This window comes from Callorhinus ursinus, unplaced genomic scaffold, assembly GCF_003265705.2.
Source record: "Callorhinus ursinus isolate GAN/ISIS: 27379988/994484 unplaced genomic scaffold, GSC_fseal_2.0 scaffold50, whole genome shotgun sequence".
Classification (NCBI taxonomy): domain Eukaryota; kingdom Metazoa; phylum Chordata; class Mammalia; order Carnivora; family Otariidae; genus Callorhinus; species Callorhinus ursinus.
In genome coordinates, this window is record NW_027397112.1 from 9,582,499 (window position 1) to 9,594,806 (window position 12,308).

The following is a 12,308-nucleotide window of genomic DNA, read 5'->3' on the forward strand; positions in this document are numbered from 1 at the left end:
AGGTGGATGTGACGAGTAAGGACAATATATAAATTAGGATGATTCCTCGCCTTCTAGTTTCATCGACAGGGTAGATAGTGGTATCAACACCCGATGTCAAGAAGAATCCCCAAGGGAAGAGCCAGTTTGATGCAGATGATGAGTTTGGTTTAGATATGTAGAGTTTGATATGCTGAGACAGGTAAAAATATTCATCAGGCAGTGAGATAAGTCAAAAGTACTGGAGAGAAGTCTAGGCTAGTGACAAATTTAAGAGTTATCAGGATATAGGTGGCAGCTGAAACAAGGAGGGTAGACTGAGATTGTCTGAAGAATACTTGCCCTAGTTTTTCCTTCACTTAACACAGAGATTCCCCATGTTCTGCTGGGTTACAGGTATGACACATTACTGATCTTCTCAAGCTTCTTAGCCCTTGGGGCAGCTGCTGCTGTAGACTGGAGGTCTCTGGCTATTAGCAGCCTCCATTTACTCCAGCATGAATATGTGCCATGATGAGACAGAGGTTGGGAGCCCACTCCTCTGTGGCAGGCAGTACTGACGACCTACAGTTTCATTTATTCCCGTATATTACTACTGCATATTTTCTTCTCTTCCACCCTCACTCCAAGCTCAAGATCATGGAGGGCAGGAGCTATGTACCCCCCGTGGCATCCCCTAATCCTAGAACTTTATTAATAATGTATAAATACTTACTAAAAAAATGAATGGATGAGTGCATATAATGGGAAGGGCAGTAGGATGGGACTAGAAAACAAGGAGATATCAAGACTTAAGGGGTGAACATTCAGGAAAGTGAAGTGAGAGGAAGGGACACAGAGCTGCAAGATGTGGTATTTATAAAGGCCGAGGAAGGAGAAAATGCCAAGGAGAGTTTGATCACTAGTGTCAAATGCAGAAGGGAGGGTGCCTGGGTGGCTCAGTTGGTTAAGCGACTGCCTTCGGCTCAGGTCATGATCCTGGAGTCCCGGGATCGAGTCCCGCATCGGGCTCCCTGCTGAGCAGGGAGTCTGCTTCTCCCTCTGACCCTACCCCGTCTCATGTACTCTCTCTATCTCATTCTTTCTTTCAAATAAATAAATAAATAAAATATTAAAAAAATGCAGAAGGGAGGCAGCATGAAATACATACACCTCAGTCTGTCTCTGTGGAGTACAAAAGTTGCTAAGACGTCGGGGCACAAAAGTAGATAGGCAGCATAGAGTTGCAGTTAAAAGTGTGGATGCTAGAGCCAAGCTGCTCATGTTTATAATTCTGGCTCTATTACTTCTGCCTTTAGACAAGTCAACCTCTCTTGCATATTTATAAAATGACAATGATAACAGCACCCATCCGGAAGGACTGTTGTGATAGGTAAATTAATTAATGTTTGTAGAGTACTTCTAGAGCACCGTGCCTGGCATCTAGGAAGTGCACTCAAACTCTTCTTCTTTTAGCTGCTATAATCAAGATGCTTTCACTCATCATGATTCCCTTAGTACACCTGCTCACTGTGACTGCTGGTTTGCTGCTTTAATTAGTTGCTATTTCCAGCATGACACAAACGAAGGTCCCAGAAACGATGCTGTGTATGGTTCCATGGGTGATTAGCAGGATGAATTATAACAGTTAACATTTGAATCCATTTGATCACAGAGCAAGAAGCACAATGGGTAAAAATGAGAAATGACCTTGTCTTATTTTAAAGACATAGAGCAGAAAAAATATCTTTGGGATGGTTGTAGTATTGAAGTAGAAAATATTCTGGTCAACGCGTTCTGGGAAGGCATGCAACAGTGAATACTCACGTGCTGTTTAATAGCAGTTGCATCCGTCACTGTCCAATTCTGCTTTTTCTTGAGTATTTGGTCAATGGCTAGGATGTCACTTGGATAGCCTGAGACTGGGTCGATAGGCTTTACATTTGCTGCCTTTATGCACACACACACACACACAAAGAACACACACACACACACAAAGAAGGTTAGTGATATATTTTGGGTTAAATATACAACAAAGACATAATAAACAGAAATATGTCGTATCAGGAAGGGGTTTGTATGTGATTTATAAGGTTATTGCTAAGCCACTTGTCCATTGTTTTGGGGCACCTGGTATAGCACCATGTGTAACTGAGCATTTAGCAAATTCTCTTTTATAATGATGAAGCCTACTCAGAAGTGTAGACCAGAAGATGGTTTATATGTGGAATGGATATTGGAGGGTAGAGAAGAGCCAACTCTATCCTCCCCCAAATTTCCAAGCCATCACCAAGCACTGAAAAGTGAAGAAGGTGCCCTCCACAGAATACAACCTATATTACTTCCAAACTTCCACTGGGGAACCAGCTGTCTATTTTCCCTGTTCCTGGGCTGCTGAACAATGCTGGTGGAAATCATGTAAATATGTGGATTGCTTTCTTTGAAGATGTGTAGTACCCAGTCTCATCCAGGCTGTTAGTACTGCTTCACCCTACTTTCCTTCACTGGGTGCTGTTAATTCTCTTACAGACATGTTCCATGTCTCTCTTCCTTAACAGGTACAGTTAAGCTCTTACAGAGCTGTCTTCTTAGTGGCTGCTGGAAAACCAGATCGGCTAATGATTATTTCTCCAGGACTAGCTAACATGAATTCTTTTCACTCTTCTCTCCACCTTAGGATTTCTCTCCATTGGGTAGCCTGATTTTTCCTCTTTGCCTCTTCTATGTGAGAGTTTCTTTTTGATTTCCAAGACCAAACTCTCCCCCCTGTATCTTTATTAATTCCCCTCCTGGACCATTTCCCTTCGATTTTCCTTGTTCCCTGGCTGGCTTCATCGGTGTGTGACTTGTGCAATCCCATAGGACCAGAAGGGCCCTGAATTTGGCTTATTGCTCTGTTGTTGCAGTCTTTAAATTCTTAGTAATTTTTGGACAAGGGGCCCTATATTTCCATTTTGCCCTTGGCTCCACAAATTACGTACCCAGTCCTGCCTCTCTCCTACATCTTCAGTTTGTCTTCCTTGGCCAGTGGTTGTCAGCTTTGGCTGCATGTTAGAACTTTTAAAAATACCAAAGCCTAAGCCCCATCTCAATATCTGATTTAATTGGATAGGGCTGTGGCCTGGACTGGACACAGGGCAGTTAAAAGCTCTCCTTGGTGGTTCTGTTGTGCAGCCCGGATTGAGAACCACAGCTCTAAGGGCCCTTCCTCCTGGCTACTAATGTGCTCAAGTTCCCCTGTCCCGAAACAACTTTTTCTAGATTCTGATTCTTCATGTTCCATGTCTCTCTTCCTTAACAGGTACAGTTTTTTGTAAAATGAGCTGATTTCCTTTTTATCCCCCTTTGGTCTGCTTTTTTAGTTTCTAGAGATACATGATAAATATCTCCCACTGTGATTATGGATTTGTGTATTCACTTTTTTAGCATGCATAATGCCAAAAAAAAAGTCTAAAGTTGATCCTTACAATTCTGTGAATTGTCACCTTATCTGTCAATTTGCTAGGTGCATACAGGTTCAAGATAGATATATCTTCCTGACAATTTAAAAAAATAATTAAATAGCATCTTTATCTTTAGTTACGTTTTCCTTAAATTGTACTTTCCCCATACTAATATACTGATACCAGCTCACTCCGATTTGTATTTGTCTGATGTACCTTTTCCTGGCCTTTTACTTTCAAACTTTGTGTTGTATTTTAGATGTGTCTCCTTTAAAGAACAGATATCTGAAGATTATTAAAAATCAGTCTCAGTATCCTTTTTTTAGACTTGAAAGATGAACCATTGTCTATTTTTTCTTTTTAATACTTTTTAATTAAACTAGTATGTTTTAATCTTTTATTGTGATTATTGATATATTTGGATTTTTCTGCCTATTTTATTTCGCACTTTCTATTATTCCATGTTTTCTCTTTTTTCTTAGTCCTTCCCCCTTCTGTTCAACAGTTATTCACTATAATGATTATTCATTAAATTATTCATGATTCATTTTAGTGATTATCCTCACATTTTTAACACTCATTATAAATTTAACAAAATATAGGAAGCTTCAAATCTGAGTACCACCCTCCTCATCTCCTGTGTCACTGTGGTGTATAGTATTTTAGTTCTTGTTGATTAGTACTCCCCAAACCAGTAATTCTTCTTTTCTTTAAATTTTTTATTGTTATGTTAATCACCATACATTACATCATTAGTTTTTGATGTAGTGTTCCATGATTCATTTCTTTTCTTTTTTTAATTTAATTTTATTATGTTATATTAATCACCATACATTACATCATTAGTTTTTTTTTTTAAAGGTTTTATTTATTTATTTGAGAGAGAGAGAATGAGAGAGAGCATGAGAGGGAAGAGGGTCAGAGGGAGAAGCAGACCCCCCGCTGAGCAGGGAGCCCGATGTGGGACTCGATCCCGGGACTCCAGGATCATGACCTGAGCTGAAGGCAGTCGCTTAACCAACTGAGCCACCCAGGCGCCCCATCATTAGTTTTTGATGCAGTGTTCTATGATTCACTGTTTGCCTGTAACACCCAGTGCTCCATTCAATACGTGCCCTCTTTAATACCCATCACCAGGTCTTTTCTTTTTTTATAAAAGATTAATTTATTGGGACTCCTGGGTGGCTCAGTCAGTTAAGTGTCTGCCTTTGGTTCAGGTCCTGATCCCAGGTCCCAGCATTGGGCTCCCTGCTCCGCGGGGAGCCCGCTTATCCCTCTGCCTCTGCCTCTCTCTGTCTCTCGTGAATAAATAAAATCTTTATTTTTTATTATTTTTATTTTAAAAAAATTTTTAAATTTATTTGACAGAGAGAGACACAGCGAGAGAGGGAACACAAGCAGGGGGAGTGGGAGAGGGAGAAGCAGGCTTCCTGCGGAGCAGGGAGCCCGATGTGGGGCTCGATCCCAGGACGCTGGGATTATGACCTGAGCTGAAGGCAGATGCTTAACGACTGAGCCACCCAGGCACCCCTAAATAAATAAAATCTTTAAAAAAATGATTTATTTATTTATTTGAGAGTGTGTGTGTAGGGTGGGGAGGGGCAGATGGAGAGGGAGCAGACTCCCTGCTGAGTGGGGAGCCTTATGCTGGGATCCATGCCAGGACTCTGAGATCATGACCTGAGCTGAAATCAAGAGTTGGATGCTTAACCTCCTGGGCCATCCAGGTGACCTTTAAATGTAAATTTAAATAGCCACTGTGGCTACCATTATTGGAAGACTCAAGTTTAGATTGTGTAGGACCCTGAGTGTTACAGTAAGGATTTTGGCTTTTACTTTGAGTAATGTGAAAAATCATTGGCAAGTTTTGAGCTGATTTTAGTGGAGCCACTTTGGTTGCTGTGTTGAGAATAGACTGCAGAGGACAAAGATAGAAGTGGACCATTTAGGAAGCTATGGACACTATCTCTGCTGATATGATTAGAGACAATCTTGCTCTCAATAAAGGCTTTGTATTATAATTTTCTTTCATCTAAAAGATACTGAGTCTCCTATGGGCCAGGTTCTATTCTAGGTGATAGGGATCCTTCAGTGAAAGAAATAAAGTCCTTGCCTACATGAACCATATATTCTGGTTGGAGAGATTGACAGTAAACAGATAATGATCACAGGTGGAGGGCTTAGTGTTGGGAAATAAATTTAAAGGGGAATAAAGTTCCCCTTATTTCCAACTTGTCGGTGATATCTGCCTGTGGGTATGACTTCATCTGGAGAGATAAATTCAAAGTCTGAACTTAAGGTCATTTGTGACTGTGATACTCCTCCAGAGTCTATTTTTTTTTTTAAGTTTTTATTCAAATTCTGGTTAGTTAACATACAGTGTAATAATAGTTTCAGGTGAGGGCGCCTGGGGGGCTCAGTTAGTTAAGCGACTGCCTTCAGCTCAGGTCATGATCCTGGAGTCTCAGGATCGAGTCCCGCATCCGGCTCCCCGCTCAGCAGGGAGTCTGCTTCTCCCTCTGACCCTCCCCCCTCTCATGTGCTCTCTCTCTCCCATTCTCTCTCTCAAATAAATAAATAAAATCTTTAAAAAATAGTTTTTTTTCATATAGTGATTCAACACTTGCATACAACACTGGTACTCATCACAACAAGTGCATCCTTAATCCCCATCACCTATTTAACCCATCCCCCTACCCACCCCCCTTCTGGGTACTGTTTGTTCTCTATAGTTAAGAGTCTGTTTCTTGCTTCTCTCTCTTTCTCTTTGTTTCCCCTTTGCTTGTTTGTTTCGTTTCTTAAATTCCACATATAAGTAAAATTATACAGTATTTGTCTTTCTCTGACTTATTTCCTTCAGCATAATATTCTTTAGTTCCAACCACATTGTTGCAAATGGCAAGATTTCATTCTTTATGCACCATGGAATATTGCTCAGTCATAAAAAAGATATATATATATCTACACACACACACACACACACACCCCACCTCTTCTTTATCCATTCATGTATCAGTGGAGATTTGGGCTGTTTCCATAATTTGGCTATTGTAGATAATGCTGCTATAAGCATTGGGGTGATGTATTTCTTCAAATTAGTATTTTTGTGTTCTTTGGATGAATACCTCATAGTGCAACTGCTGGGTCATAGGGTAGTTCTATTTTTAACTTTTTGAGGAACTTCCATACTGTTCTCCAGAGTGGCTGCACCAGTTTGCTTTCCCACCAAGAGTACAAGAGGGTTCCCCTTTCTCTACATCCTTGCCAGCACCTGTTTTCCCCTAGAATCTTTAAAAATTTTTTATTTGGGTGGCTCAGTCGGTTGAGCATCTGCCTTCTGCTTCGTCATGATCTTGGAGTCCCAGGATCGAGTCCCACGTTGGTCTCCCTGCTCACTGGGGAGTGTGCTTCTTCCTGTGCCCCTCACCCCACTCTCGTGCTCTCTCTTTCTCAAATAAATAAATAAAATCTTTAAAAAACAATTTTTATTTTATTATGGTAAAAACACTTAACATGAGATTTTTGCTCTTAACACATTTTTGGTGTACAATACGTTTTGTTAACTATAGGCACAGTGTTGCACAGCGTATCTCTAGAATTACTCATCTTGCATAATTGAGACTGTATGCCCATTGGTTAGCAGCTCCCCATTAACCCCTGCCCCGGGCCTCAGGGAACTCTTAAACTCTACGCCTGGAGGGACTTCTAAGAGGTTTCATAGTGATGTGAACACCACATGGATTTCTGGAACCCAGAGATGCCTCACCGGTCTCCAGTCAAATCTTTCTTTTTTTTTTTTTTTAAAGATTTTATTTATTTATTCGACAGAGAGAGAGAGAGAGAGAGAGAGAACACAAGCAGAGGGAGCGGGAGAGGGAGAAGCAGGCTTCCCGCGGAGCAGGGAGCCTGAGGTGGGGCTCGATCCCAGGATCCTGGATCATGACCTGAGCTGAAGGCAGATGATTAGCCGACTGAGCCACCCAGGTGCCCCTCCAGTGAAATCTTGATGTTCTGCAGGCTGGGAGGCCTGTCATAAGCCAGGACTGAGGCCAGAGCTTCCTCAGAGAATACCCGGAAACCAAGGCCTGGCTGCCTGAGACTTTAACATTCAGAGCTTGAGGTAGGCCAGAAGGTGTAGCCAGGACTATAATTAGGGGTCTAGTCCAAGAGCAGGATGGCCACTCTATCACAGATTGTGCCACTGGGTTGTGGACCTGGTCCTCTCATCCCATGGTATCTGGCCCAGCCAAGATCTAGAACAAGATCTAGAGCTAGTTGAGGGAGCCCAAAATGCAACTTCTGGCCACTAGGTTGAAGGGAGAGCAGGTGTAGGTAGGATCTGAGGGCCTTTTTATTATTATTCTTATACTCCCCACCTCTAACCCCAAGCCTAAGGTTGTATTTTTCAGTAAGTTTAACTATTTGTTGAAATTAAATGAAATATTTATACCTGGGCTTAAATTTAGGAACATGGCTATGGAATCTGGTTTGAAATATAATGACTGAAAATGTTTGTCATTAAAAAAGTATTAGTTCTGTTAAGTTAGAACTTGAAAACCTAAGTATTTAAATTAACTAATGTGACACAACCAAAATCTTACCTGTGTCTTCCAGTCTCTTTTACGGAAAAAGTAGTTCTCAAAGAAATCCAGAGGCTCCCTTCTCCTTAGCATTTCTAATTTCTGTATGTCTTTGAATGGCTTTCCCATCACCACCCCATCCACATTAGGAAACAATGGAAAGATGGGTATTTTTGAATATGGGCTACCTGAAGGAGGACTGCACCCTTAAAAGATAAAAACAAAACAAAACAGAACAAAAAACCAAAAATGGTATTATGAACAGTGTAAGAAGAAATTCGCATAAAAGACACACATGTGGTGTCTACTTTGCTTTGTCTAGTCTTCGCAGTGGCCATGACCTTCCTCTTCACTCTCCTCACCTCCCTCCCCATACGTAGAGTCTAGGCTTCATCCAGACTCCAGGCTTCACCTGTATCAGGAGGATTCAGGTGAAGACGTGGGTTTGCTTTCAAATGATATCTGTGTGACAGAGACCAGTCACTCAGAATAGGCTGTGGTCCTGCTTCTTTAGCATTTGGCCTCTAGTATTTATTTCTGACCAGGAATATACAAATAAATCCTTTACAACAAGGGGGAGAGGACAAATCGTTCTTACTCTTGAGCTCTTCAAGAAATGTAAGTAAATCCTTTTCTTTCATTATTGTGATTCGGGCAGCATTAGCAAAGGCGGCCGTGCTTGAGCTTGGAGGTGTGCATATGTCTGGTTTAAATCTCCTTTTCCCAAAACCCATAGTGTAGGGACTCCACGACCTTCCTGACGTGGTATCTTGGAATTTTCTTCGGAAATAGCTAAAAAAAAAAAAAAAAGTAATCCAAAAAAAGAATAGAAAGTGCTATATAGTCCTGCTGAAAAAGTGTCTAAGTATTGGACAAAAAGAAAAAAAAGTCTAGTTGCAAGTTATATGCAGACACATTAATTAAATTAATTCTTTTTATAAAGATCTTATTTATTCATTTGAGAGAGTGAGAGGAGAGAGAGAGAGAGAGAGAGAAACAGCATGAGCAGGGGATAGGGTCAGAGGGAGAAGCAGGCTCCCTGCTCCGGGGAGCCGGACGTGGGGCTCGACCCTGGGACTCCAGGATCATGACCTGAGCGGAAGGCAGACGCTTAATGACTGAGCCACCCAGGCGCCCCCCTTATGACTTCTTAACTACCATCTTAACCACGAAATCTAACTCTACCCCTTCAGTCCTGACTTCACTTGGCCTCACTTTAGCATTTAATACTGGGGGAAGGTCTGTCCTGGTTTAGATTTGTCTGTGGCCCTGGCTTCCGACTTCACACCGTCCTGGTTCCCTCCTTGATGACTAATGTTTGCTTTGCTGACTCCTCTGTTTCTTTCCATTCCACAAGTATGGGAATTCCTTGTGGTTCTGTCCTCAGTCCTTTGCTTCTTTCCCCGCCCTCTCCCCAGCATGGGGCTAGGGAGAAGTGCAGGGCTGTGAGGCAGGTTTAGGAGGTCAAACGGGTGGGACTTCGTGATTAGCTGGATGTGGGGAGTGACGGAGCAGCAGCAAGGAGGCCAGCACGGACTGAGCGGAGTACCAGGGGCAAAGACAAAGAGGTCAGAGGTGGGTGCAGATCACCTGGAGGGCCAGTAAGTCATGTGAAGTGTGAGGCTTGTACTCTGAGGGAAATGGGAGGGTTTTGAAGGTTCTGAGTAGAGAAGTGACATGATCCAACACGGTGCTAAAAGGATCATTTGGTGCTGTAGGCGTCAAGGCATCAGCCAGGCAGAGGAAGTGTTGAGAACAGACTGTGGAGCCGGCAAGTCATGGGGGTGGGAGTCAAAAGGTGCAAGCAGGGAGACCGGTTAGGAGACAGTGATCCAGGAAAAAGTTAATGCATGTCAAGCGCACACTCAGAACTCTGCACGTAATACTCAATAAATGCTATAGTCAACTATGGGAATACTTTTCAAATTCTACCATTATCCAGCTCAAGATCGGCTATCTTAGAAACTAAATGAATGATCTTTGCCACTCATTTGACAGTTAATTATGTGATATATTTTGTATCTACATACTTATGGCTTTTTCCTCTCAATTTATATTTTAAGTTCCTTAAATGCAAATGCTACGTATTAAACACTTGATCTCCTTAGAAACCAGGTACATGAAAAGTAACAACCATAATCATCATCATAATAAAAACACCATCAGCTAAGATTTCCTGAGAGGCAGTCTAGGGGGGTGGATAGGAGCATGGGTTCTAGAATCAGACTGTGCTAAAATCTAGGCACCACTGCCCCTTGGGCAAGTTACTTAATACCTGTACTTCAGGTTTTTCATCTGTAAAATGAGGATAATAGTACCCATTAAGGAAGTGAGGATTAAAACAGATAATATATATGCTCTATGACTATTCTAGCTACTTCCACATAATTATATATATTGAGCTCCAGGAATTTTTTTTTTTAATTTTATTTATTTGAGAGAGAGAGAGAGAGCACCAGCAGGGGGAGTGGGAAAGGGAGAAGCAGACTCCCAGTTGAGCAGGGAGCCCAATGCGGGGCTTGATCCCAGGACCCTGAAGATCATGACCTGAGCTGAAGGCAGACACTTAACCGACTGAACCACCCAGGCGCCCCTAGCTCCAGGAATATTTATTGAACCATTTCACCTGCGTTATCACATATTATCCCCACAACTGCCCTATAAAGTAGGTATTATTATTATTATTATTATTCTAAGGTAGGTATTATTATTGTTGTTCCCATTTTATAGGTGAGGAAACCAAGGCTGAGAAGTTAAGCAATGTGTCAAATTTGTATACCAACAACAGGCATTTAAGAAATGCCTTTGAAATGGAATGAAGAGAATTTTGTGTACCCTCTGGTTCCACACCTGACAAATAGAGGATAGCATAGAGAGATGATTATCCATTGAGGATTCTGAAAACATTCTGTATTTTTAAGTCTAAAAGGGGAAGCAGAATGCTTTGAAAGAATATGAGCTAAAAGGCTTGATAACAGCAATATTCAATATCTATAATACAATGATATAAATAGTTTGAGGAAATTTATCTTTAGTGGTGTTTGCTGGAATAAAACACATTTGGGTGTGAGAATGTTTCTTCATCCTCTATTCTCAAGTTCAGTTCTGGCTCAGCTCCAGTCCAAAGGCTACTTTGGGAGGTCTGAAATTGCTCTACATCATCCCAGAGTCAAAAGAGCCCCTGGTCATTCCAGCACAAATGGGAGTGTCTTCTGAACTAGATTTCCAAGCCCACCCGAAGTCATCCCTGGAAAAGTTTTATTCTTCTGGGATTCTCTAGCTTAGGGTAGAAGAGTCTGAACCTTCTTGGCTATCTTAGGCCCTCAGTGGGCCCTGAGATGCTCTGAGGTCAGTCTTGCAATTTCAGAGTTAGCACAGTTGGGATGAAGGAATAAGGTCCCATGTGGCATGTGAGCTTTGCCACAGACTCCTCCTTTGTTTTGGAGCAGACCCCGTGGAGGAGGATGTTAATCAGAGGTGACTGCCTTGTAAATAGCTTCCTAAGTGCTCCTAAGAAGGCCAATTTTACCCTTCTTTGCCACTTACCTTACTATTTCCATTATAGCCTTTCTGGGTAAAGCTGAAGTCTCTACAAGCTTTGATAGGATTTCAAACAACAGGATCCCTGGGTTGCCAGCTGAATCTAAACATTTCTCCTTTTCTGGAACTGTGAAGGGGAAAAAAATGCAAAATGCCTTCTGAAAAAAACATCTATCAAAGAAAGTAGTAAGTCGACAGTCTTTTTAGTCTATTTACAATATTAATACTGAGCCAGGTACTAGAGAATTATAGAAAAACATTCAAAATCTGTTCTATTTGGGACACCTGGGTGGCTCAGTCGTTAAGTGTCTGCCTTCGGCTCGGGTCATGGTCCCACGGTCCTGGGATCCAGCCCTGCATCGGGCTCCCTGCTCAGCGGGAAGCCTGCTTCTCCCTCTCCCTCTCCACCTGCTTGTGTTCCCTCTCTCGCTGTCAAATAAATAAAATCTTTAAAAAAACCAAACCAAACCAAACAAAAAAAACACAACAAAATCTGTTCTATTTGGTAGAAAGGTCATTTTGATTGTTGAACAGACACAATAATCATTAAAAAATGCTTTTAGTTCCATGACTTCTAAGTAAATATTGACTTGTAAGTTAATACATTTAACATAAACATGATTTATGTATTAAGGACTATTGTCTTGTTCTTCTGGGTAAAGGAATTGCTGATCAGTGTATCTCAGGCTTGCAGGCAAACCCTCGTTACTACAGTAGTACTTGAAGCAGTAGCTTCTGTCTCTTCTAAGGACAGTTCACTGCCTATGAATGAATGTATTTTCAAAAC

At 41.6% G+C, this 12,308-nt stretch overlaps 1 protein-coding gene across 8 annotated transcripts in view; it reads right to left on the reverse strand.

Moving 5' to 3' along the window:
• Positions 1–12,308, reverse strand: part of EFCAB3 (EF-hand calcium binding domain 3) — a 306,183-nt gene that overhangs the window by 1,775 nt on the left and 292,100 nt on the right. For all 8 annotated transcript variants that reach the window (XM_073883095.1, XM_073883094.1, XM_073883093.1 and 5 more), the window contains 4 exons: positions 11,528–11,648; positions 8,580–8,773; positions 8,003–8,187; positions 1,786–1,908 (listed from right to left, as the gene is read on the reverse strand). In XM_073883095.1, the coding sequence (XP_073739196.1) occupies positions 1,786–1,908; positions 8,003–8,187; positions 8,580–8,773; positions 11,528–11,648 (623 nt within the window). The remainder of the gene's footprint in view (positions 1–1,785; positions 1,909–8,002; positions 8,188–8,579; positions 8,774–11,527; positions 11,649–12,308) is intronic.